The sequence below is a fragment of the Lipotes vexillifer genome, unplaced genomic scaffold (genome assembly GCF_000442215.2).
Source record: "Lipotes vexillifer unplaced genomic scaffold, Lipotes_vexillifer_v1.1 scaffold890, whole genome shotgun sequence".
Lineage (NCBI taxonomy): Eukaryota > Metazoa > Chordata > Mammalia > Artiodactyla > Lipotidae > Lipotes > Lipotes vexillifer.
This window is the reverse complement of record NW_006776053.1, coordinates 561,493-588,641: the sequence shown is the minus strand read 5'-3', so window position 1 is coordinate 588,641 and position 27,149 is coordinate 561,493. Positions and strand designations below refer to the sequence as shown.

The 27,149-nt window shown below is 37.1% G+C and overlaps 1 protein-coding gene across 2 annotated transcripts in view; it reads left to right on the top strand.

The window, feature by feature from the left end:
• Positions 1–27,149, top strand: part of DENND1A (DENN domain containing 1A) — a 536,936-nt gene that overhangs the window by 125,571 nt on the left and 384,216 nt on the right. Inside the window, exon 3 of one of the 2 annotated variants that reach the window (XM_007450245.1) lies at positions 14,924–14,967. The exons of the other annotated variant lie outside the window; for it this stretch is intronic. Within the exon in view, the coding sequence (XP_007450307.1) occupies positions 14,924–14,967 (44 nt within the window). The remainder of the gene's footprint in view (positions 1–14,923; positions 14,968–27,149) is intronic. 2 annotated transcript variants of the gene reach the window in all.

The following is a 27,149-nucleotide window of genomic DNA, read 5'->3' as shown; positions in this document are numbered from 1 at the left end:
GCTGGGCCTTTACAGAATGCAAGTTTCATAGTAATGGCAAGAAAGAGGAAACCCCTCCACTTTATGAAGTGAAACCATGGAAGCAAAGTTGTGGAGCCAGGCAGAGAGGATGAGTGGAGTCTTCAAAATTCTCATTGTTATGTCAAGTGTGTAGGTCTGGTTTAGGATAATTATTGAGTTAATTGCTTCTTAACGGGGAATATTTATTTTAGTGTTCAGATTTCCTAAATCCTTAATTAAAAAATCGTAAGTAGAATGATATTTAAGTAGCCATGCTGCTTAAATTTAGAATTTTGCTTCATTGAAAGGACTTTAGAATTGTTTTCTGTCCCTTGTGAGAGTCTTGTTTACTCTGTACGGTGGTTGGCCACAGGGAAAACCAGAAAGAAGTGCTTTCCTCAGGGCCACTCTGCTTTAAAGGTTACTTAAAGGTATGGATGTCTTACCAAAGCAATGAGTTGTCTAAGGATTTTAGATCATAGAATCATAGAATTTAAGAGTCAAGAAACATCGTTTAGTAAAAAATTTCAGTTTGTATTTGAGAGAATTCAGGTTCAGAGACTTATTAATGATCACATAGTGGCAGAATCTAGGCCTGCTGATTCCCAGTCCAGCACTTTAATATTCATGCCAAATCTCTCTCATGTTATAATGGCTATTGCAACTGTCTAAAAGCTTACTAAAAAAATGACTGTGTGCTATGAGTCAGATATTGTTTTAGGTATAGAGGATTCAAAGATAGTTAAAAGTGGTTCCGTCAAGAAAGCTAGGATTAGGTAGGGAAGGTCAGTAGTAAATGGAAGATTCAGTCCAGTGTGATAAATACAGGACAGAGGTATACACGAGATGTGTATCAAAGTCCAGTTGAAGATAAGAGAAACTACTCTATCAGAAAAAGGATTAAATACAGAGAATTCTTACAGAATAATTGGAAAGGGTGGAAGAACAGGCTTTAGGCTGAATCTCCAGGAATAACTTGCAGAGAAACACTACAGAAGTAACACACCAAGAGAACTACTCCCTCTGCCATGTCAGGAAGCTGGGGGAATCTGGAATCTGTCATCCCAAATGTCAGCCCCAGGATATTCCCACCTTTGCCCTCTGGGCTCAGGAAGTCTCCATCAGGGTTGTGCCTCCAGAGCCATCATGCTATTCCTGCTAGTTCTGCATCAGAAAAGTAGATTCTTTGTGTTACCTCCTGGCTCCCCACTTGCCTGTGCTGGTTTCAAGTCTCACCAGGTGGATCTGATGGGCAGAACCTGATTCACACCTGGTATCCTAGTTGCAGGATCCTGTGAGAGATAGTTTTTAGCCCAACACCTCTCTAATACTGGAGGGCCCATAGAGGGAGATTATAAGAGGTGTCAAAATAGTAATGTAAAAGTAGTAGTAATAATAGTAACAGTAACATAATGTAATAATAACATATATATAATATATAGAACATATATGATGTAAATAATACATTATGTGTATATATATATATATATATATATATATATATATATATATACACACACACACACACACACGCTTTGGAAATATATTACCAAATTATTTGCCAGAAGGAGTAGTTGAATTTTTGTTCCCTTCCTTCATTCCCTCTTTCATTCATTCAGTATTTATTTGCTAGGCTTTATTCCAGGTTCTGGGGATAGAGTAGTGAACAAAAAAGGCAAAAATCCCTTCCATTTTAAATCATACATAGCAGTAAGGCAAAACATAATAAGAAAGTATATAGTATGTTGGGTGGTAAAATGTGCTAAGGAGAAAAATAACTCAGGAAAAGAGACTATGGCATGGCAGGGGTAGGGAAAAATTATAATTTTAAATAAGGTGATTGGGGAAGACCACACTGGGAAAGTAACTTGTGAATGAAGACTTACAGGACATGCCTCATTCCTTGATGTTTATCTGACAGAGTGAATGGCAAGGGCAAAGGTCATGAAGTGGAAGCATGGCTTGCATGTTTGAGGACAACAAATAGACCAGCCTGGCTGGAACAGAATTAGGAGGGGAGAATATTAGGAAGTGAGGTCAGAGAATTGCTGGTGAAGGGAAGACATAAGAGGACCTGGCTTAAGTTTAACAGAATTACTGTGGCTGCTGTTTCAAGAAGAGTCTATAAGGAATCAGAAGCAGAAGCAGGGAAACCTTTCAGGAGACTGTTGTGGTAATCCAAGAGGGAAATGATGGTGACTTAAACCAGAGTGGTAGTGGAGGAGGTAGAGAGAAATGGTCAGAATTTGAATATATTTTGAAGATTTAGTTGACAGGATTGGCTGACAGATTGGATCTGAATGTGAGGGAAAGATCAGGAGTTCAGTTATGGACATGTTAAATTTGAGATGTCTGTTAGACATCCGAGTGGAGGTGATGAGTAGACAGTTAAATGAGTCTGGAGTTGGGAGAGGTCTGAGCTGGAGAAATATAAAGTGGACAGTGCATATTTGTATTTGAAGTGATGCAACTGAAGGAGACCAGCAAAGGAGGACACATCAAGAAGAAAAAGTGAAGAAGTCCAAGGGCTAAACTCTGGCGCTCTTCAATAGGAAGAGGTCAACGAGAAGCCCAAGGAGCAGCAGTGAGATAGGGAAGTGGGATGCTCTGGAAGCCACATGAAGAAGGTGGTTCAATCCGCCTGCCATTGCAGGGGACACGGGTTCGAGCCCTGGTCCAGGAAGATCCCGCATGCCGCAGAGCATCTAAGCACCACAACTCTGCCATTGCAGGGGACACGGGTTCGAGCCCTGGTCCAGGAAGATCCCGCATGCCGCAGAGCATCTAAGCCCGTGCACCACAACTACTGAGCCTACGCTCTAGAGCCTGTGAGCCACAACTACTGAGCCCACATGCCACAACTACTGAAGCCTGCACACGTAGAGCCCATGCTCTGCGACAAGAGAAGCCATCACAGTGAGAAGCCTGCGTACCATAAAGAAGAGTAGCCCTCGCTCGCCACAACTAGAGAAAGCCCGCGCACAGCAACGAAGACCCAGCACAGCCATAAATAAATAAATAAATAAATAAATGAAAGTGGTTCAAGGAGGGGGAAGCAATCAAGGGTGTCATTGGTGCTAAAGGTCAAGTAAGATGAGGACTGAGGATTAATAGTTGATGTCAACAGTAAGAAGGTCATTGGCATATGAGTCGTTTCAGAGAAGTGGTGAGTTGAAAGCTTGGTTGGCATGGGTTCCAGAGAGTAGGAGGACAAGAATTGGTGACAGTGAGTATAGATACTATTTTGAGGAATATAGCTTTAAAGAGAATGAGAGAAATGGGGTGGTAGCCATGGTGGGGAGGTGGGCTTGACCTTTTAAAAAATATTTGTAGAAATAACAGTTTGTTTGCATGCTGATGGGAAAGATCTAGCAGAGAGGTAAAATTAATAGAACAAGAGAATTGGTAGAGCAATGACTGAGTTGCTGAGAGGAGATGGGATCCTAGCTCACAAGTGGAGGAGGGGCCTTTGCAAGGGGCATGAACAGTTCTTCATGGTAATGGGATGAAGGCAGGTCTGTGGGGTTGGAGATAACTAGTGGTAGAGTGGTGGAGGGAGCTTGTGAGAGCTCTCTTCTGATCGCTCGGTTTTCTCAGTGAAGGGGCAAGTAAGATAAATGGTGGCAGTTGAGGTTGGGGAAAGTTGGAGGTTTGATGGGAGAGGAGAAAGTATGAAATAGTCACTAAGGAGAGTGAGAGAGTAATGACTTAAGGAAAATGTGGTATAATTACTAAGTTGAATTAAAGCTCACTTACAGTGAGTAATCCAGATTCAAAGTTAGATTAATCAGCACAGTTGTGTGGTTTTCTTCAGCCACAGTCAGGCACAGGGGTGCAGATAGATAGCTGGATTTAACAAGGATCGTGGTTTTGCCAAGGGAGGACGACAAAGTAAGAGAGGCATGAAGGAGTCAAGGATGTATGTAAAGGAACGGTTACAAAATACACTTTAAGCTAGGTAAGGAGGATAGTGTAGACCCCAGGTGGATGAAGGGCAGAGAAAAGATTGATAGAGTGAATGTCTCTGTGGGACTGAAGAATGAAGTTGGGATGCTATAGGGAATGAACTAGAAGGAAAGGAGGTAGGTCATGGTTGGAGACTGAGGTACTTGAAATTGTGATTATTGAGGGGGTTTCAGTTACTGGTAACTGTAGAGTTTGGGTATGACCATGGTAGTGAGTAGCTGAGACTGGGTAGAGGGCAAGTTCCTTGGTGGGGAGGAGACCAAGGAATCAAGAATTCCAGGATTTAGAAAGATCATCTATGTGAATATGTAGTAAAATCGGTAGGATCGTGGTGGGAGTAGTGGTAGAGTGAGGGGCAGTGCACCAGGATCCATAAGATTCAAGGAATGAGGAGTGACCCTGGGATCAGTCGATGACAGCAGAGTGGGGAGTGGGGTGTAGTCTGGTGACTTGAGGCTGAAATCTGGGGTTTTGGAAAATGAGGGAGAAAGTTCTGGAAGTGTCAGCAAGGAGCAGAGGCCACCTACCCCACCTCCAGGCCAGTCTGAGGAGGGCTGGAGAGGAAACGTTTCACCACTTGAGAGGGCTGCAGAGGAAGCCACCTTTTGGCCACAGTAAGAATGTGATAATGTGAAGGGAACTTAGAAGAGGTTGAGAATTTTGCTGCCGGCTGAGCATGAGTGCTAGAAAGCAAGTAAAGGAGCTTCTTGAGTCGGAGAGCAGTGTAAGTGAATGTGCCAGCTTTGCTGTTCCTTTACCAGCTACATGTAAAATTCATTGCACTTTTGACAGAGGGCATGGTTCCTTGTTTTTAAATTTTTTTTAAGTACTAGGGTGATTGAATGTTAATTCATATAAGAATATATATTTGGCCACATTTATGAATTCTGATGCCTAATAGCATGTTTTGGAAGCATCTGATTTAGATGTGAAAAGAGGAGAAAGATGAGCAAAGCATGTCAAGTTTTGTGGGAAAGTGAATTGATCAGGCAGTCTAAATTTGGGGATTTATTTTTAAGAAATAGAGATGAAATGGGGTGGGTTGGTCTTAACGGCCAGGCTGAGGATTCTAGCTTTTTAATAACATAAAGGTCTTAAAACATATCAGAAGTGATGTAGGTCCTCAGAAGAATTAAATGTAGAATTGCCATCTGATCCAGCACTTCCACATCTGGATAAATATCCAAAAGAAGTCAACGCAGGAATTCGAGCAAATATCTGTATACCCGTGTTCATAGCAGCGTTATTCACGATAGCAAGAAGATAAAAGAAACTTGTGCCCATAGATAGATGAATGGATAAACAAGATGTGACACGTACATACAATGGAATATTATTCAGCCTTAAAAAGAAAGGAAATTCTGACACATTCTACAACATGGATGAGCCTTGAAGCTAAGTGATGAGCCAAGTGAAATAAGCCAGTCACAGAAGGACAAATATTGTGTGACTCCACTAACATGATGTACTTCAAGTAGTTAAATTCATAGAGGCAGAAAGAAGCATGTTGGTTACCAGGGGCTGCGGGGAGGGAGGGAGGGAACAATGGGGAGTTTTTTTAATGGGTTCAGAGTTTCAGCTGGGGAAGATGAAAAAGTTTTAGAAATGGATGGTGGTGATGGTTGTAAAATAATGTGAATGTGCTTAATGCCACTGAAGTGTACTCTATTTATTTGTTTGTTTGTTTATTTTTGGCTGCGTTGGGTCTTCATTGCTGCGCACGGTCTTTCTCTAGTTGCAGCGAGCGGGGGCTTCTCATTGCGGTGGCTTCTCTTGTTGCGGAGCATGGGCTCTAGAGCGCTGGCTTCAGTAATTGTGGCGCATGGGCTTAGTTGCCCCGCAGCTTAGTTGCTTCCTGGACCAGGGATTGAGCCCGTTTCCCCTGCATTGGCAGGCGGATTCTTAACCACTGCGCCACCAGGGAAGTCCCTGAAATATACTCTTAATGGTTAAAATGGCAAATTTTATGTTATGTATATTTTACCATGCACACACACAAAAGTGATAAAGGATGTAGGTATTGCTTCTCTAATGATACAGATAACAACTAGGCAACAATGGCTTGTTTCTCCGGGGAAGAGAGGTGGAAGTTTGGTATAAGAGTCTTCTGCTTGACGGGCATAGTATGTTTCCCTTGCTGGGGTGTCAGCTTTATCTGTGCTGTATGTACTAGTTTGGCCTTAGTTCTCAGTGTGGTTTAGAGGTACTTGGAAATGCATTTTCTTACACAGGAGAACATTTTTTCTGTGTTCTTATTCATTCTGTTTAGCCAATGACTTTTTTCATAGATGATACAAGGATAACCTCTAGCTTTCAAAATTACTCTTAAGTTTTTTAATATGAATTTATCTTTGAAATACTGTATTTACTAGTTGAATTGAGTGCTAGTTACTTTGGAGTCATTTTATTTATATCCTGAACTTGGCAAAGAAATTTAAATAGAGAAATTGGAAAGCTCTCATTCATAATGTTAGGCCTGTTTCATGACAACATGTTTTAGTTATTTGTCCAGATGTATTCTTATTGTTGAGTCACAATAATGACTAGAAGACAGATCAACAGGAGGACATAAATAAATAAAGCCGAAAAGGAAAACCAGTGTTGGATTCTTAGGAGTCTGATAATTCTAGGCTGAATCCCAGCTCTGTTACTAAACTCTGAATTTGTTCTTAGTGAGCCTCACTTTTCCTATTTATAAAATAAGGATACATCTACTTACCTGGTGGAGTTGTTGTTAGGATTAAATAAGATAAACTACCTTTGGCAACGACTGGTATATCTAGGCATTCAGTAAGTGGTAGCTGATAGCATTATAATTATTACTGCAAAAATCTTTAATGAAACTCTGTTTCTGAAATCCAGAATGCAAGTTTAGAAAGCAAAGGAGTTAGCAGAAATGTCCTTCAATTTATACAAAGATTCACCTCAGGGTTTGGGTAAGTCTGGGAGAGTCCCTAGCGCGTTTGATGTTTACACATCATTAGCAAACAGATGCCAGGAGGCAAATAAACTGTTATCTAAAGGATTTTTGAACCACTGATGATGGAAAGAAAATCAGTTTCTGATAAAGTTATAACATTTCTAAGTAACTAATAGCAGGCCACGGGAAATTTTTAATTGGGCTTTTAAAAGTTTATTTCAGGAACACATGTATTTCCAATTTGAGGCACACCTATATATCTGTAGCCATCTAATTTATAGTGCTTGCTTATTTCTCCACTGGGGTTAAATAATATAATAACAACTAATATTTATTGTGCGCCTGCTATAAGCCAGTGTATCTTTAGGAAGCCTGTAGCATTCAAAGGCTTCTTTTCAATTGGATGTTTTGAAATTGGCCTTTCATCCATTTGGAGAGACAGGGTATTTAATGAATTTATTTTATTCTATTCTATTTATTCTATTATGCCAGTGTATCTGTTGGGTATATATAATTGGCAAGACATTTTGTAGGAGACAAAGCTAAGTAAAACATGGGCCCTGGACTCACAAAATACTTATTCACTAGGCTGTACAGAAGGGGCGTGTGGTGGTATGACATGAACCCTGGTGTAGTCCTGGACTCTACACCTGGCTCTGCCACTTCTTCCCTGAAACTTTTTCTGTCTCGGCCAGGACTAGGCTCAGTGCCCCTCTGCTAATCCCTACCAGGCCCTGTGATGATTGCTTGTTTAATTCTTTGTATTCTCTGTTAGAGTTAGACTGTAAACTCCCGGAGAGCAAAGACTATGGCTTATTCGTCAACTGGGCCAGTCCCATCAGAGTATTCATGCTGTGTGTAAATACTAACTTTCTAACTTTGGACTAGTGATAACCTGTTGCTTTCTTTAACTATGATAAAATTGATTGTGATACTCCCAATATCATAGGTTTGTCATGAAGATAAAATCGGATATTTTATGTAAAATGCCTATTATAGTGCCTGGCACATAGTGGGTACTCAGTCAATAGTTGTATTTGAGTAGGTTAATTATCTCTTTTCACCAAATTTGACAAATGTGATATATCTATTAATGAAGACCATATGCAGTGATATCACTTTTGTAGCACATAAAGGGCACAGCTGTTCTTCAGGTTAAGTCTGAAGTAATTATTCACGTTGGAATAAAAATGTTATACTTAACGGTACTTATTCAAAAAGGTGGAGTAAAACTAATCTTATAGAGAAATTAAATGGAAGCCTGAGATTATAACCATTAAAAACCTTCATCAGTATTTATCAGTTTGATAGATTTTTATGGATTAGTGTTCCAAACCTTGAACCAATGTAGGAAACCCTAAATACTTAAATAATAATGAAAGTTGAAAACTAGTATATTCAGTAGGGAAAAAGGTAAGTGTAAGTGAGCATGTTCTTTTGATTTTTTTTCCCTTCCAGCACACCCTCTCTTTTCCATTTAAAATCTCCCTTTGGAATTTGACTTAGGTTTGATTTTTGGGTTTATGCAGCAAAGGTTTGGTTAACGATCAGATGTATATTTCCTGTAGGTGAAATTGGTTATGAGAAATATTTCAAATTATCAGTAAGTAGTGGCATTTATTTACTGGTCAAAAGCTATCAGCATTCTCTAGGAAGAAAGATGAAACTCCCTAGATTTTACTGCGTAAAGTCAATGGACTCATTATTTGTAGAACAGCTGATGCATTTAGTACTTGTTGATTCACTTAACTGGTAACTGTACTATATTCATAACTCCAACAACTGAAAACAATGGGTCAGTGTCCGCTGTTTATTCATAAATAGTCACATCAGAGCAGGATGTATCTGAAAGGCAGAATATGTTAGTTTGAGGAGGAATCTGGCACACGAATGGTTCCGTTGCTTGCCATACTGAGGTGGGTTGTGCTCTTCTTTACTGAATAATGCTGTTTGGATTTTCATTATAGCTGTAGATGGTGAACTGTTCCTGTGTTTGTCAGGCTGATTGCTGTGAAGTAGTATTTGAATGTATTTTAAATGCCAATGTTGAGGGGAAAGGCTAGAATAGAAATATGGTTTAAAATGGGTGATGACTCAAAGTTTTTATGTCTTACAGTCTTCATGTTTTATAGCAAAAAGGTTATACCTAGAATAGATTTTTAAAGTAAGAAATTCCATTTGTGCATGCAGTATTTCATTTAAAGTACTTTGAGATGATTTTTTAAAAATTAGTGAAGCATACTCCTTTGTAATTTCAGAAAAAAACCTGCATTTTGGAATCAGTAATTTTTTTGAAATGAGTAATTTAAAAAAATTAAAAAAAAGACAACATAAACCATTTTGTTTTATTGTCATGGAAAATGAAAATGTGTTTTTTTTTGTTTTGTTTTTTTTTACTATGTGAAATATTCTTTCCAAAAATATTTTTAATAAGTGAATTTTAACTATCATAAATGAAATAATTTACTAGAATAATTGTATTAATGGTTCAAGTATTTTATAATATAAAGTAAGTAAAGCTGACTTTTTATAGCTATAACATTTAATAGGTAGTGTCCTTGAAGCTCTTTATTAGTTTAGTGCAGTCCAGTTTGCAACCATACTGTCAAGAAACTTTAATTCTACATTATACAAAAAATTAACTTTTCTTCTTGAAGATTAAAAGAAAGTTTATTTTTAAGTGTGTTTGGAGGAAGATTGAGTTTGTCCTCAAAATGTACAACTTCTCAGACTATTTTCTGAGGGTCTGCATTTTTAATATATAAAAATTGAAAATGTCATTAGGGAAAGAGCAGTGTAATGGACTATTACCCGTTTGCAGCATATTCCCATCTTCTCATCTGGAAAATTAAATCTCATTACAGCTGGGATTAACATTTATGGCTTTTGGGGAGAGGAAGATAGTATCTTAAACTCCATGAAATTGGACAATGAGATTATGTTGTTTATAGCTAATTTTATTTTTTAAAGTTTTTTTATTTTTTAAAAATTTACTATCATAACATTTATCATCATAACCATTTTATTTTTTTTTATACGTTTATTTATTTATTTTTGGCTGCGTTGGGTCTTCGTTGCTGCATGCGGGCTTTCTCTAGTTGTGGCGAGCAGGGGTACTCTTCATTGCAGTGAGTGGGCTTCTCATTGCGGTGGCTTCTCTTTGTCGTGGCACACGGACTCTAGGTGCACGGTCTTCAGTAGTTGCAGCACGCAGGCTCAGTAGTTGTGGCTTGTGGGCTCTAGAGCTCAGGCCCAGTAGTTGTGGCCCACAGGCTTAGTTGCTCCGCGGCATGAGGTATTTTCCCGAACCAGGGCTCAAACCCATGTCCCCTGCATTGGCAGGCGGATTCTTAACCACTGTGCCACCAGGGAAGTCCTATAGCTAATTTTAAAGTCTCACTTTTAAGGGGCAGATTTTTATCATTGTAAGCTTTAAATGTGCTCAGTATTTTGTCTCTTATTGACTGAAATATCCTAGAGATAATGACTGGATAAATTTAGTAGGCATTAAATGTAATGTTTTCTGCCTTGATACCTAGCATGCTAAAAATGAAAGCAGTGTAGATTCCCATGTTAATGGCTGTATTTGCAGTTTCCCTTATATTTCTTAAAAGAGCTCCAGTTATATAAGACTGTAACATTTGACAGCTTTCACAGAAAATGAAGTCAGTGTATTTTTCAATAATCAGTTAAAGTGTCATGCCTTGACCCTTCAAATGGAGTCAGTCATTGGTGTGACAGAAAAACAGGAAAATTATTTGGTAAGGTGTGTGTGTTTGTGTGTGTGTATGCTTATTAGTTACCAGTCTACAAATGAGTCCTCATACATAAGCACAGTACTTTTATGAATTATTTTGCATTTCTGTCGTAAAAGATCTGTCTACCACGTTTTCTAGAAACTTTAAGCCTAAGGCAGAACTCAAGGTTTTTTTGGATCCTGTGTAAAATAATTTATAATGCCTTTCCCGTAAGTCTTGCCCAAACTCTTATTCTATTAATTAAACATCCTGTGGCAATCTGGTATATCTTAAAGATTTAAAAGTATGTTATAGTAAAAGACTAGAAAACATGGACTATTGAGATTGAAGAAAATTAGCTTTTCTTTAAAAAAAAAAGTAAGGCGTTCTGAGATCAGTTTTTTTTTGTTTTTTGTTTTTTTTGTTGTCAAGACACAGGCTTTGAAGCATGGTCATGTTCTGTGCCTGAATGAGACTGTGCTGTTGGGAGTCCTGTACTGTGAAATGTCTGTTTTAAGTATAGAAATGCTTTTGTGACCTCCAGTGGAAGTGGTGCACATGTGTCTGTGTGGGGTCAGCCTCTTGCATGGTTGCAATGCTGGGAGAAGGTACTGGCTGGTCAGATTGTCATAATGCGAAACCTTGTTCTAGAGCCAGCTGTCTCTTTTAGCCTTATGTGGTTAAGTCATGTGTGGACTTTTCTATACCATACATCTTGCTAGCAAGATATTTTAAATACTTTTCAACAAAAAGATTGTATTTTCCTGGGAGATGATGAAGTTGATTTTTAATTTTGTAAGAATCTATTACTTGAACCTGGAGAAAGTTTCTGAGAAAGAAGGGTAATGCATTACTATATGTTCTTTATTTTCTGTCAGAGGGACAGTTCTTAGAGAGAAAGCTTGACATATGCTGGTAACTCTGTTCTTACTGCCAATTGCCTAAACAAATTGTTATGTTACTTTTTTCCATGGTAGTACTCTCATCTGCAGATTTTTGTGTTGAAAGTTAGCTGTTTGGTGACACTGTATTTGGCAGTGAGGGTATGAATGTGAGAAGTTTTGGAGCATTAGCAATTATAGTATTGGATAGTGGGTAAAGAAATAGATATATAAATATTAGATCGATGCACAGTTTTCCAGTGTATGTTATTTTCCATATAAAGATATAGAACATTTCATAAAATGTTACCAGACCATTTAAAACTCAAAGAAATGCAGCTGATGCAATGAAATACATAGAGTACTTGTAAAAACATACAGACACGAAAGTGGATTGCTGCCAGACAGAAAATTTAAAGGCGGTTTGCTGAACTGCAGGGTGCTAGGTTTTGTACATGTGCCATGCTGAAACTGTTAGTAAGGCGGGTGTTGTGTTGCTTGAGAAAAGCAGATTGTATTTGGACCTTTTTAACTCAGATGTTTCCAATGTCGATATTTTGGTGACATTATGGCATTATGATCAACTCAATGTGAAACATGATTTCAACCTCCTGTGCAAAATAGACATTTTAAGAAAATTCATACAAATTATTTTTAGTTTTTGTGTTAATTTTTACAAAATGGCTTTCATAGTTTTGTTAACTATCAGACTGGATCTTTGAGCTAATTGAATGGAACTTTATATAGGTTGGGCTTTGGTTTTAAAAAGCATTGCCTTTTTTTTTTTTTTTTTTGATGTTGCTTTTGAGAGTGTTAAAGACCCTTGAAGTTTGCTTTTGTAAATCTCAGGGCCTTAAAGAAAGGGAATCAAAAGCTTTATGCTTGAATCATAGTAAATAATAATCCATGTATTATCTTGGAACATGATTTTGTTAAAATCTGGGAATCTCACTCTAGGGGTAGTCTTAGGGCAGTTGAAGGGATTTAGTTGATGAAGGTGTTTAGTTGATGTTGCCTACCACTGAGACAGTGTTTAGGATGATATGATGGTTTGAGTGACCCCCATCTTGGGGTTCCATGGTCATCTTTACCTTCAGTGTATTAAAACAAGTTGATTTTTCTTTTCACCTATTTTCCTTCTCTTTTTTCAATTCTATGTTGTATATATGAATAAAATACATTTTAAAAATGACAAGTTAATTATTAATGTAGTTTCTTGTTAACAGTTGGTTTAGTTCGTTAAAGAGATTTAAAGACCTTCCCTTTCCCACTTACAAGCAAGAAATATTTTTTTAAATTGGAGAATATACCACAGATTTTGGTTTCTGATATTCATCCCCTCAGAAAATGGTGATAAAAAATAGTCTTTGGTTTTATTCCCTCTTTATTTCCATTGGTATTTTGTAGTTCCCAAGAAGCAAACTATTGCAGGAAAGAGGACCTGATATTAAAGATTTATATGTGAGTCATTTCTGTGTGAAGTTTTCTGGGTAAAGAGTAATTGTTAACCACATGACAACTGGGAAAAAAAAAAAAAAAGCCTTAGATTATTTTGCGGCTTTTCCAGCCTCTGTTTTACTGTGTCCCTCAGGGACTTAGAGCTGCATTTTTGTGGGGGGTGGGGGCAGGTCTCAGTACCAAATTTTAAATCCTAAAATACCAGTTATTTTGCTGGACAAAGTCATTTACATATGTGTTAGGAATCACAGCCACTGCCCTCTTTTTGGATCCTCTACCCCAACCCCACAGTACACTTTTAGAGGTTTGCTGGGCTCGTACCTGTCTCTTTGCATCCTGCTGGCCCGCCCCCACTTCCCCCGCCTAGACCTAGTGCTTTTCATGCCACACCATTAGCGCCCTCTGGCCTCCTGTCACACGAGGGCCAAGTCTTTGTGTGGTTTCAGCTCTTTAGGCCAGAGAGAATAGAAGCAACAGCTACTTCCTCTGACTTACCAGGGCAACCCTGCAAGATACTTCAGGGGGGATTATGCCAGAATTCTACTAGTCCCAGTCTAGACATGTCATTGGTCTCTTCCTAGTATTTGAAGATGAGGGTAAAGCAAGTCAACCAGAAGACACTTCAAGAGCCGAAGTAATCTACAGATAGTTTCAACTTTTCTGCACCACCCATTTTGGGAAGCTCTTCATTTGGTGTGACCTTTTGAATATTCCTACTTTTGTTATTAGTCTTGAGTTTTGAAAAATAATATCCATTGACTTCAATGACTTGAAAACTGGTATTTCTAAGATTTAAATGTAGTTTGTGAATAGGCCCATTATTTTCTCCCTTTTTGATTCTTTAATTGCAGAACAGTTAACCGCATTTTTATCTTGTGGCATGGAGGGCTCTAACTTTTACATGGATTCACTTTCATGGAGAAGTCAACTGGTATTTTAAAAGATATATATGAAAACTGAGTAGTATATATTATGATCATCACTGTGGTTGGGGACCTTCAAATATTGTGCTTTTCCACAGCCTTTTGCATTGATACATGATTTCTCAAATAGATATTATTCTGATCACTCTTCTTAATGTGTCTCTGAGGAACCAGATCTCTCTCTTACTAGAAAAGATTGAATGTTTTCCTAATCAATAGCAAGTGGAGTGCTAATAGCTTTTAATTAGTACACTTCTGTATTGACTTACAGACGATGGCATTGGATTATCTTGCAATTATGATTGAAGAATCAAGTGACCCCTTTCCTAATTCCATTTTAAACAGATGGTCATGAAAGATATCTTCACCTATGTATTTTTATAGTTTCTGAGCAAGTCTAATTATGTTAGAACATAATATCTCATATCATGATATTTTGTTAACTCTGACAAGCTAAAAGTGTATTGTTTTCTTTTGAAGAAAACTTCATCTATTTTCAAGAGACCATAAGTATTTTGAGAAGGATATATTTTATTTTTTAAAGCAGGGAGTTTTGCATTTGTTCCTTGAAAGAATTCTTATCTGATCCTTCCCTCCACCCTGCCCTCTCCCCCACCCCACCCCGCCCAAACACACACAAGATCTGAAACTGGCCTTTAAGGTGGTTTATCAAGCCCACATCTGTAACTATGAAAAGGAGGCCTCTGATAAGAAAAGTCAGGCACGTTTCAGATTGACTTTCTCTGGAAAAATATATCGAGGGCAATTTGCAGCTGGCAAAACTTTTTGCATTAGGTAATAGTCTAAAGTTAACAGTAGTATCAGGTCTTTAAAATTTTTCCTTTTTATATTTCTGGAGGAGGGTAATGGGAGTGCCTTGCCGAGTCCTTCCTTGTGCTCATCAACATAGCAGCCTCAGCTGCCCCCCTTGGATCCCCTGCCAGGGCTGCTATCATCTTCTGATCAAATATTAATGTGTGATCCTCTGCTTGCTCACTAATCCAAAGCCAATTAATATTATCTGTCAATTATTTACAGATCCTGAGGTGCAGAGGCAATTCCCGGAGGACTACAGTGACCAGGTTCGGAATGCGTAATTAATTTTTTACATGACAAAATTTATTTCAGAGTCGTTCAACATATTATTACTGTTCTTTTTACTGAAAGAGATAAATGAATTTTTAGAACGGAAGAGAAACAGTAATTAGGAACCCAAGACAAAAAATAAAACATACTGAAGTAGGATCGAAAATATTGGTGCTAGATTTGGGGTGTTACCTTCAGGGGAAAAATGCACAGAGAGTAAGGAAGAAAACCTATCACAAATTTTACTTTTTATTTTGCTACAGTCTGCAGTTCATTAGCAAATCCTTTTTGGATTGCCTGTGAGCTTTTTTTTTTTATGCTATTTAAGCAGGCAAGAACCGGTGTAACAAAAAGGATGGAAGTTTATAACATCTCCTGGAATTGGAAATAGATTATGAAACTGTGTTATGGTAGTCCTTGAAGGAGAAGATACACATGTGGGAATGGTCTTTAGGGTGAGGGTGGTTCTAATGATGGTAGTGAAAGTTGTTTGGCCAGTTGGTCTTGCCATCTTGAATTTCCTGCATTCTGCAAACATGGAATGAATGGAGTGGAAGGAACTATTTTACTCACAAAATACTGCTGAAGTTCCAAAGCTGCTCTACTCTTTATAATTAGATCCAGGTTATACATTCTGGATTCCAGTTTCTATCTTGAGAAATATTAGTAATGTTTTGTAGCTTTTTGGGGAGCCTTACATTTTTAGTTCAAACATGCAATTTGGTATGCTTTTTTAAAGCAGTTTTGAAATAAAAGCATTCTTGATTATACAATAAAACAACTTTTTAAAGCCTTTCACATGTGGGATATTGTACATAATAAAAACATTTTCCTGAAGTACATTCATTTAATTTTGTGTATTAAAAGAATGTCCTTGAATGAGGATAAGTACAATGGAATATAAATATCCAGTGCAGTAGTAGTAACACCTTTGCAATGTGGCTTGCTGAATAGAGGGCAAGGCATCTGATACATCTTTAGGAATATAAGTGGATAATCAGGATAATGAGATGCTTTGTCATGAGATTTTACTGTACAAGAGCCCAAGAAAACTGGTATGGATTGCTTTGCATGTGATCTCAAGACTTTAAAATGAGATTTAACAAAAATAGTAAATTTCTCACTCTACCCCTTGCCTCATCTTCCAGCAGGAGAGTTAGATTTTTATCTTACCCTAAGTTGGTATGGGATTGAGCCCTTTGGATTTAATTTACACAATCCAAAGATTATAGGACCTTTTTATTAATGTTTTTTTTCTTTCGACAGTGTTTAAAGGGTGGAAGATCTTAAAAGTATTACTTAGAACAGACTTGAGGCCATAGCTCTTAAGAAAATCATTCTTTTAAAATATTGTTGTCTAGGTAAATAACCTTTGTGGTCCCATGATCTGAATTACCCAATGAGAAAAAATTATGTAGGAGAAAACTTAAAATAACATAGTTAACATCTGGGTTTATTCCTTTAAACATAGCTTCTTGCTATATCTGAAAATTTGTGAGCACCATGATCCTTTTTTTTTTTTTTTTTTTTGGTGTAACTTTAAAAAAATTGCATGGTAATATGTTCATGAGCAAAAAGCAATTTAGGAAATAAAAATAAAGCAAAAATAAAAGAAAGAATGAAAAGAAAGAAACTACAAGTCATCGAAATTTTACTACCCAGTGATAACTACTGTGACAATTTGGTGTTTATTTTTTCATGTTTAGTTCTTTGAGTATATATATGTGTTTATGTTTAGGTAGAGTATGTGTATATACAGGTACTCCACATACAAACACGTGAAATATGAGATAGAAATAGAAATATAGATTATCATCAATTTTGTCACTGCATGTATAGCCCAGTTTACTGATTAAGTATTGTTGTGTTGTGAACTTAGTTCTCTTTACTTTAGTTAATGGATGATCTTACAAGTATTTTATATACTGAAGTTGGAATTCAATTATAGTAGGAATCTAAAAAATAACTTTTAGCTATTTTAAGGTGCTCTTAGGATAGGCATTTGTTTTCTTTGTCTGGATCAGTGACTTAGTTTTGAAATTTGGAGGTTGATGCTCATAGGCTGGATGTAGACTTATGAGGGTATGCACATTACTGCCTTACTTAGCATCTCTTCCAACTTGACACACAGTTTCCCTTCTTTACCACATATAGCTCAAGAATGAAGGATGAATGAAAGCTCTACTTTGTTTGGAGAAGTTACCTCAAAATGCCAAGAAATTTGAGAGTTGATCTATTAGTAAAGGAAATGAGACCTGCATATTTCTTACTTACATTTTTATAATTTGGATTCTGATCTTATGTGTTTTCTTTTTAGCATTTGTTGGATTATGCCAAATTATCTTTCCCTTTGGTGTGCTATTATAAAGGGATTCTTAGAAATATTTCTATTACATACAAGCTTTAAATGCTGAATGTGTACTTAATCTAGACAACATTTCTAGTATTAAAACATTTATGATGCAATCCATAAGGAATATTTGAGATAATTCACCACAAAATATAGCACTTATTACTACACACACACACAACCCCCCCGCCTCCCCAGTTTTTCTCCCCATTCGCTTAAACTACTAGTGCTTGTTTTTACATATAGTGTATTTCCCATGTACCAGCACACTTGATCAGAGACGCTTGCTGCTGCTAGATGTTTTATTCTGTGTGTTCTTTGTACCTTACAGTAAAAGAATCTGTCACAAATTATTGTGGCTCACTGCTTTAGAAACTGAGAAAAAAGGGAGGTTAGATTGACATCTGTGACTGAATAATGATGACCAGCCTTTTGGCTCTCCTTGAGCCACAAAGCTAGCACTGCCTTTAGAGTGGAAAAAGAAGTAAGAAGAAAGGGGAGGGATAAAAGAGAGTTACAAATCTGTGGTCCCAGAGATGTATTACTGTTGGGCCAGTTGTCTGTGTGGTATGATAATCCATTTTGATCTTCTCTGTCTTAATTGTCTGCTAAAGACAAATGGGCAGTAAAAGTTCATCAGTTTCATCTTTTTGCTTCTCGTTTAGAAGCAGAATAAATGATCCATCACTACAGAAGTAGCCTTTCTTTCTGACACGGAAGTAATGCAGACCCAACACGTTTTATTAAAATGTTTTTTCCTCATTATTTCAGTCCTCTCAGCTCTGATAGATCTTACTGTTTCATAAAAAATGTAATCTGAAATGTAAATAAGGGTCTTGATACAGAAGGAAGAAGTAATGAGCAGCCTGAGCCACATTTTCGGACTCTTGATTGTAATTACTGACAAAGTGATTTCTCTGTGCCCCATTTTTTTTTTTTCTTCCTTAAGTTGTCTGTGACACCCTCAGACTGCGATGACATCTATGGTTTAAAACCATTAAATCACTGTAGCACTCAATATTTCATTTAAAATCTGGTAGGCCTGCTATCTTAAAACCTGAAAGTACAGGCTTTGTTAATTCCTGAAAGATATGCAATGCCTGTGTTTTTTAAAAGAGAAAAACAAACAACAACAAAGGCAAACGCAAGGTCTTTTCATAGTTCATATTATTTATTCATCTACTTTTGTTTAATGTTTACCTAGTTTAAATACTAAAACATTAACATTGGTAGGATCCTGACTTGGAAAGGATCCTGCATTTAAAAAAAAAACACCTCTAACAACTTACTTGTGAAATTTTAAAAATTGTATCTCTCATAAGCGTAATCCGAATTAGTCTAAATCATTTTTTTAACGTTAAGATTACTAAATTACAGACACAATTTTCAAGTTACTTTGAGTTTGGTAGCTTAAACCAGATTCTTTTCATTCTCTTACTACAAGTTTAGATAATGTGGCTCTCAATAAAGCCTGTCTAATAGAAAATTTTTGTTAAAGAAGAACAGAATCACAATAATGTGTTTCTTTCATTTCTAGAAATGGTTTCTCAAAGATACCAACATGTCAATCTAGCATTAAAAATAAGAAAACAAAACATGAATATCTTTCCCTGCTGGAAACAGCCTTGTAATTAATTAAATGGATTTATAATTATTCTATTATGTTTACTGTATTCATTCATAATTATGGAAATAAATGGTAAAACTTTATTCATTGTGATTAGTGCAGTTTTAATGAATATTAATTGAATTAAAGGAGAAAAGGATAAATTAACGTGTTAGCAAATTATGGTCACCACTCTCATCAAAACCCCATCTTTGGTTTCAAAACATACGATTTTTCAGATTAAAAAAGAGCCTTTAGTAATTATAATGTGTAGTATGGGATAATTTAGAATAAAGATATAATAACATATCAGAGATTTCCATAAATAGCTTTGTAATGTGTCAAGTACAATAGGCATTACACCTACCATTTAAAAATGCATTAGTTATTATATGATTTACTTCTTGTACTAAAACATTAAGAATTAATAATTTGTTCTCACAATTGCACTTTTTATAGCCTGTTTGTTCTAAGAGTGGCGATTATAGAGCTTAGTGTGCTAGAAGTTGCTTCTCCACTGTGCTCATCTATATTTTGATGAAATATAGCAAGTGTCTTAGAGCTCTTTAACTAGAGGTCTGAACATACCCACCCGTCCCTGTACATGTAGATCACTGTTAAGAGCTGCAGGTAATTTTTCTTTCCACTGGCACTGAAACAGAGGTTATAATGAAACCAACAGTCTTTATGCATTTATAGAAACTATAAAAAATTTATGGAAATCTTTATATAGAAACCAACAGTGTTTCTTGTATAAGCTCTATAAGCAATGTAGAAACATGGTACATTGGGAAAAATAAAAAGGTGCCCTTTCTTTTATGGTTATATATGGTCTGTGTGATTTTTAAAATTTCACTATAGGCAGTTAAGCAAAGTGGAAAAACATGCATCACCTGTATACTAAAAAGGAACAAAAATATGTTGCATAACTTAGGCTAATTGTGATGGAAATAGGCATTTCTGAGTTGCATGTAATTGCTTAAATATGGAGTTTTCATTTGTTCATGCTTCAGGTATGCTCTAAAAAAAACATTTAAACTCAGTTATTCACAGTGTAACCTATGTAAGTGGATTGAAAGATTCGGATTTGAAAGACAATGGAGATAATAATATTTAATCAAGGCTCCCTGCTTGCTTGTTGGTGATTGCCTCCTTCTTTTAGTGAGCAGCTGTGTATGGAAACTTGCAAGTTACTTTCTTCAAAATCTTGATAATCCAGAGACTAAACATTTCTATTCAAAACTTGTTCATGTCCTGATGCATTGAAAGAATACTACCTAATAGGAAAATTATAGATATAATCTACAGCTCCTACATTTTTTTGTCACTGTGAAAGGAAGCTTCATTGCACCAACATTGTGTAGTATGATGTACATGTACAATATTTACACAAAATGGAAAGCAAATGATAAAATTTGATTTTCCCATTATTGTCAGGCAGAGAAACATAAGCAGCAGTGTACCTGGTCTGCATAAAGTGTGACATTGATTCCACAATGGTTCCACCAGTCTTTCTATAGTGACTTGTCTAAGCCATAGAATCTTCAAGTTGGAATTGAAAACTTGGGTTTGTGGGTTTTTGGGCCATGCATTCACCAAGCTCACAAAGAATGGAATTGGACCTGGGTGTATCCTGTTCCTCTTGGAAACTTTTGAGCTATTTTTTCCCCATTCTTCTCCAAAGTAGGTGCTGTCATGCTTCCAGCCTACTCATGCAATCCGTTCAGATTTGATCCACTTTAAATGGTGAAGTCAAGTTTGGTTCTGGAAACTTTTCATGACACCATATGACATGGAACAGAATTTGTCATTTCATTTGAATATTATCCAAAGGATTTACTTATATAAGGTTCAAATGGGTCACCATTTAAAATGGCTCCACAACCCAGCCTTAAAAAGACTAACTTATAAGTGGCTAAACTTTCTGGGGTTTTTTCCCCCTCATGCCTGTTTTTGGTGGCAGAAACTGTGTTGGAGACTAGATGCGATTTTGTGCATTAATTGTGTGAGAGTTTAATAAGTGTAGTGTCTGCAGAGTATGAGCTGGATACCATACCAGGTAAAGATGAAGGAGGATGTAGAAGATTTCATCTCCCCCTTGAAAGACCTTACTGTCTACTAGGCTACAAAGGTAATACATGTTCAGCTTGTTTCAATAGCTTATAGAACAATGGCAAGGCCAGAAATTGGGGATATCTCTTTGAAAACTAGGACCTTTGGGTGGTGATGCCACAATGTAATCACATTTCTGCAATTTCTTGTTTTTTTTGTTGTGAAGCCATAGAAGTTAGTAAGTTAGCCAGAGTGGTACAGAGAAACCCAAGTGGAAAGTCTTGGGGCTGCATTTAAAGAAGATCATCTTTTAAGTCTGTTTTAGATGTGTGCTTTTCTAAAAGTCACTGTTGATTCATGGATTTTTTTGAAACCTCTTGCTCAAAAAGGTCAGTTTCCATATTTCTTAGTAACTTGTCAGCCTGGGATTGTAGGTAGAAATGTAATTTTCTCATCCACAGATAGAAACTCTTAATTTCTTCAGACCCTAAAACCTGGGAGGTGACTGTTTAGTGTAATGGCAACAAAGCACCCTGCTGAAGCCGCTTTCTTCAAGTAGTGGGTCAGTATCCACAATTGCCACCAAATGTAGCCATTTTGACGGACCACGTTACAGATTCAAAGATTTTCATTGATAGATTGCAGATGTATAAATGCATCCCAGATTAAATGTCTGCTTCTTTTTATATGTTTTAAAGTGTCCCATTCTTGATGATTGGCTTGTTTAAATGTTTTTTAAGTTACAGGCTCATGGATGGCGAAGAATAATCCTAAAAAATAATCTATCATGGGTTGCCTCTTATTTCTTCCTGTGCTGTTACAAGTCAGATTTATCACCTTGGATGAATGCTTTTCAAGTGTTTGCTGAAGAAAAACCACTTTGTATATAATAGATGCTATTCTGTCATATCTATATCTTTCATTCCCCCCCCACCCCATTTCCAGAAAAGGGTGAATTTAAGAATGGGATGGGGTTGGACTGGCTTCTTTTTTTTTTTTTTTTTCCGTACGCCCTGGTAAAAGATGAGGAGTCTTGGGATGATTTTGCAGGTGTGTCCCTAAGGGACTCCTGGCAATACCACATTTTCTTGATTACAGTGGCTTTGTAGTAAGTTTTTTTTTTTTTTTTTCCGTACGCGGGCCTCTTACTGTTGTGGCCTCTCCCGTTGCGGAGCACAGGCTCTGGATGCACAGGCTCAGGGGCCGTGGCTCACGGGCCAAGCTGCTCCGCGGCATGTGGGATCTTCCCAGACCGGGGCACGAACCCGTGTCCGCTGCATCGGCAGGCGGACTCTCAACCACTGCGCCACCAGGGAAGCCCTGGACTGGCTTCTTAATGAAACTGTATTTCAAAACCTTAAACATTTAGCCAAACTCAGTTGAAAAAGTGATACATTTTCTGATTTAAGGCTCTTCTTTTGAGTTGAAGATTTCTTCCCAATTTGGTCACTTCCCAGCTGTTACAGTTATATAGAAGGAACCCATTAAAAAGACAAATTCTCTTTGAGCTACTCTTTCTGAAGGCATGCCAGGCTATACAGCTATGTTGTACTACTACTTACTTGAATCTGATTTTAGGAAATGGAAGTAGGCAATCCCTATTTATACATTCTTTTTTTATTTTTTATTATTTATTTATTTATTTATTTTTGGCTGTGTTGGGTCTTCGTTTCTGTGCGAGGGCTTTCTCCAGTTGCGGCGAGTGAAGGCCACTCTTCATCACGGTGCGTGGGCCGCTCACTGTCACGGCCTCTCCCTTTGTGGAGCACAGGCTCCAGACGCGCAGGCTCAGTAGTTGTGGCTCACGGGCTTAGTTGCTCCGCGGCATGTGGGATCTTCCCAGACCAGGGCTCAAACCCATGTCCCCTGCATTGGCAGGCAGATTCTTAACTACTGCGCCACCAGGGAAGCCCTATACATTCTTATTAGAAGTGTTCTCCTGGTTTTATTCTGGTTCCAAAAAAGCCCTGGTAAATTTTAGACATCTCTGAATACTACTGGATGGTCTTATTTCTGGTGAGTTACTCAGTGATGATAACTAAGTGGACTATGGCTGCTTTTGAGAGCTGTAGTCTGAGTCTTAACTTTAACCTCATTTAATCAGTCTCTGTTGCTTGTTTGGATGGACCTGCAAGTCTGTAGTCATCAAGCCCTTGCCCTGTTCATTATCCCTCCTAAATTGCTCTCTAGTCTATCCTAGTCTGCTATTTCCCTCTGCATTCACACTCTCAGCTTCTCTCCTGTGGAGTTTTCCAAATGACCTGCAACCTAATGACCTTGTAATCACTACATTCTATAAGATGGCCAGAGATGTCTTTCTAAAACCTAAATCAAATCACACCATTTCTCTTAAGTCAAAACTCCTGATGGTTCCCTGGTGCCTTCAGGATCTACTGCAAATTTCTTTAGTTGGATTTGAGGCCCATCACAGTCTGTCCTTGCCCCAACCTCCAGCCTAGTTTCCTACCACTTCCCTTCATAACCAGACATAGAATGTCTGTTTCCCAGCATGAATAGCTCTCTCCCACCTCTATATTTTTGCCCAAGATGGTTTTATTGTTTTTGTTTTTTGGGGGATGTTGCTACTATTTATTTATTTTTCACATCTTTATTGGAGTATAAATGCTTTACAATGTTGTGTTAGTCATCACTAATCATTAGAGAAATGCAAATCAAAACCACAGTGAGGTATCACGTCACACTGGTCAGAATGACCATCATCAAAAAATCGAGAAACAATAAGTGCTAGAGAGGGTGTGGAGAAAAGGGGCCCATCCTGCACTCTTCGTGGGAATGTAAATTGATACAACCACTATGGAGACCAGTGTGGAGGTTCCTTAGAAAACTAAAAATAGAACTACCATATGACCCAGCAAGTCCAAGATGTTTTTATGGTTAAAATGCCTTCCTCAGTTCCCCCTCCCACCCAATATACTTCTTTTCAGCATTAAATGCCCTGCTTATATCACTTCCTCTGTGAAATTTGCCCTGACTGAATTAGTCACTCTATCCTCAGCACTTGGAGAGCACTTGGAGCATTCACTCCTTACATTATATTGTTTATTTACTATGAACTCTTCAAGTACAGGAATGACTATAATCAGTGTTACTGGCTCTTCTCAGCAGCTAGGATAAATTAGGGGCCAGTGAATAATTGTGAATATAAAGTATGTAATACACAGACATAATTGCTAAGGAGTTCAGATTCCAGAAAGGATAGTACAGAGCATGGCCTTTGGAGCCAGACTGGGTTTGAATTCCAGCTCTGTCATTTACTGGGATTTACCTCTTTGGGGTTTCATTTTCTCACCTGTAAACTAGAGATAATCATAGTAAAGATATCATAGGATTCTTGTGAGGTTTAAGTGATTTTAAATGTGTAGAGTGCTCAGAATAATACCTGGCATTTAATAATAACCAATTATTATAGAGTGCCTACTATTTTTAGGGGGTAGATTCAAGGTAGCAGGGTAACCTGGTTTTGGTGCTTTTGTTTTATCAGGTATTAGGATTATGTGTGATAAATTTGCCTCTAGAATTTCAGACTGATCCTAGGAAGAATTCTGAAAAATCTTTTCTTTCTAAGCTCACACTGTTCTATAGCAAAATTTAGAGAAGTCACATAGGTAAGAGAAATTTATCAAGTAAAGATGAAGAGATAACCAGAAACAGTTTCTGAATATTTATGTTCTATAATGTATGGAAAATATGGAAACTCTTTAAATGGTGATGAAGGGATTTTAAATAACTAATTACTTTTATTTCTGTTGTGAAAGCTGTATTGAGACTTTCCATTTTCAAAACCTCAGAATTTAGTAATGGGTCCCACTGTCCTTGTAAATTAGCCTTTTTGGTTGCATGTAGTACTTTTTATTATTGTGTTAACTTTCATTTTAAAAATATATGCAGTAGAGTTAAGATTCCTCTAGCTACCATAATTTCAAACTGTCTAACTGTCTGACTGAAACTGTCAGTTTCAGATTTCCCAGACTTTGAACTATGTATGTATATGTCTGTGTGTGTGTGTGTGTGTGTGTGTGTGGGTAGAAATGGAAAGGATAATTAAGATTGTTTTTAAATAAAATTGAGCTTACCAAAAATCATTTACTTTCATATCAACCTTGTGAAATATATAATATTGTTTCACATTGCTTTTATTCCTGGAATATTTTTATGTAATATTTTATACTTTTATTTATATAATATTCTAAGTATTATTAAATATTAGATATTTATATAATATTTTAAATATCTAGTCTGCTTGTCTAGTAAATGCTGACCCAACTCTCAAAAGTCAGCTCAAATGTCACCAGCTCTGAGGAGTCTTTGATATCCCCTGGGTAGACCTGACAGTGCCTGCCTTTTTTCCTTGACCATGCTTTCAGAAAACTTAAAACCCTTTATTACACATACTTGTTTATGTATCCTTTCTCTCTCCCAGGCAGAAAGTCAGGGATTCTTTCCTGCTACATGTCCACATCTGTAGGACCTGGTACTGTACATGGATGCTAATAGGCCAAATATTTGATATATAATAATAAACAACCAAATAGTGTTCACACTGTGATCTTTGGGCTCAGAATTTGAACAATGTAGGACAAACCAAAACATACATTTATTAAATCTCACCTTGCCTAACAGAGAGGAATTTAAGATTCTTATATTTGAGTATATTTCAAACATGATGCCTTGTTAGTAACATCTAGTTTTAGAAGTGTCAGCAGTAATTGATAAGAACATTATTTTTATTAGAGAACTCTTCCAACCTGGCAGATACTTATCATTCCTAGAGATCTAAACCCCTGGTAAATTGAGAAATATTTTTGCATTTTTAAAATGTATCTGTTATAATAAACAGATTTAATGGCAGCTAAAATACTTTTCATTATTCACTTATTTCTTAACAAATATCATCCCCTCTAAAAATTTTAAGTGCCTTTTTTTGGATATGTTTGGCCCAAAGAATAGTAGAAGGCAAGTATCCCCATGTTATATGAGATTTGGCTTTGGAAATGTTACTTTGGGCAAAGGCTTTACTTTTTCAGCATCATTTTTTTTCACCTATAAAACAAGGAAGTAATGAGGATTTTGTAGGAGAATTAAGCATGATGTGTATACAATACCTGCATTAGTCTAGTTTAATAAATGTTTTCTAATGTAGCGTGAGGAAAATGAAGCAAAGAGAAGATTTTGCCGTTTCCATGTCATTGTTGATGTCTAGTATTGCACTAAGCCCTAGAATGTAGATAACTCCTTAATGTGGATAAAGAGCCTGGAGTCAAGAGATAAAAACTGCTAACTCTTCTAACACCACTCCCCAGTTTCCCATTACAAGGCAGATGGAACATCTATTTGTTCTTTCAGTACCCTTCAGACAAGCCATGGTTTTCCCTCTCTCTAAGACTAATGACCATAGCATCCAATCCAGGACACTTGTGAGAGCAAAAGGGGGCATCATGATTACACAGAGATAATGAGCATAACCAGGATGTTCTGGGCAAGCTGGCACATAACGTTACCCTAACCTAAGACCTTTTGATACAACAACAAAAATCTTTTACTCCACTGCTGCAATTGGAAAGCAAGGTGGGAAGAGCTTGAGCTCCTAGGAGAATGAAGTTGGGTTTGAATCTTAGCTTTTCCATCACTATCTATTTCCAATTAGGCAAGCTACTTCACCATTCTACCTGAAAGTAATTTTACTTGGCTTTCAAGGCCTCAGTTCATGTGTAAGAGGGTGATAATATCAACATCAGATTACTGGTAGGATTACTGAGTATATGGAAAGTTTCTAGCACAGGATGTGACACTTATTAGCTGCTTTGTCAGTCTCCTTCCACTTGTCACTTAAGCCCCTCCAGAGAGCAGATGACCATTGGTATTTGGGAAACAAAATACAGGCTGAAACAGAAGAAACTTAGGTAAATCAATTAGATACCTTAAATTGTATACATACATAAGTATGTCATAAATGGTAAAGTCATAATGGTAAACCATTTTAAGTCATAAATGGTAAACCCTTGACAGGAATGACTAATATTACATTTATACAGACTTTAATAATTTTCTCTATTCCTTTCATTTTCTACATCAAGAATAAATATTGATTCTCTGACAAACTCAATTCTCCTTTGGTCCATGTGGTCTCACTGCTTTCCTATGAAGATTAA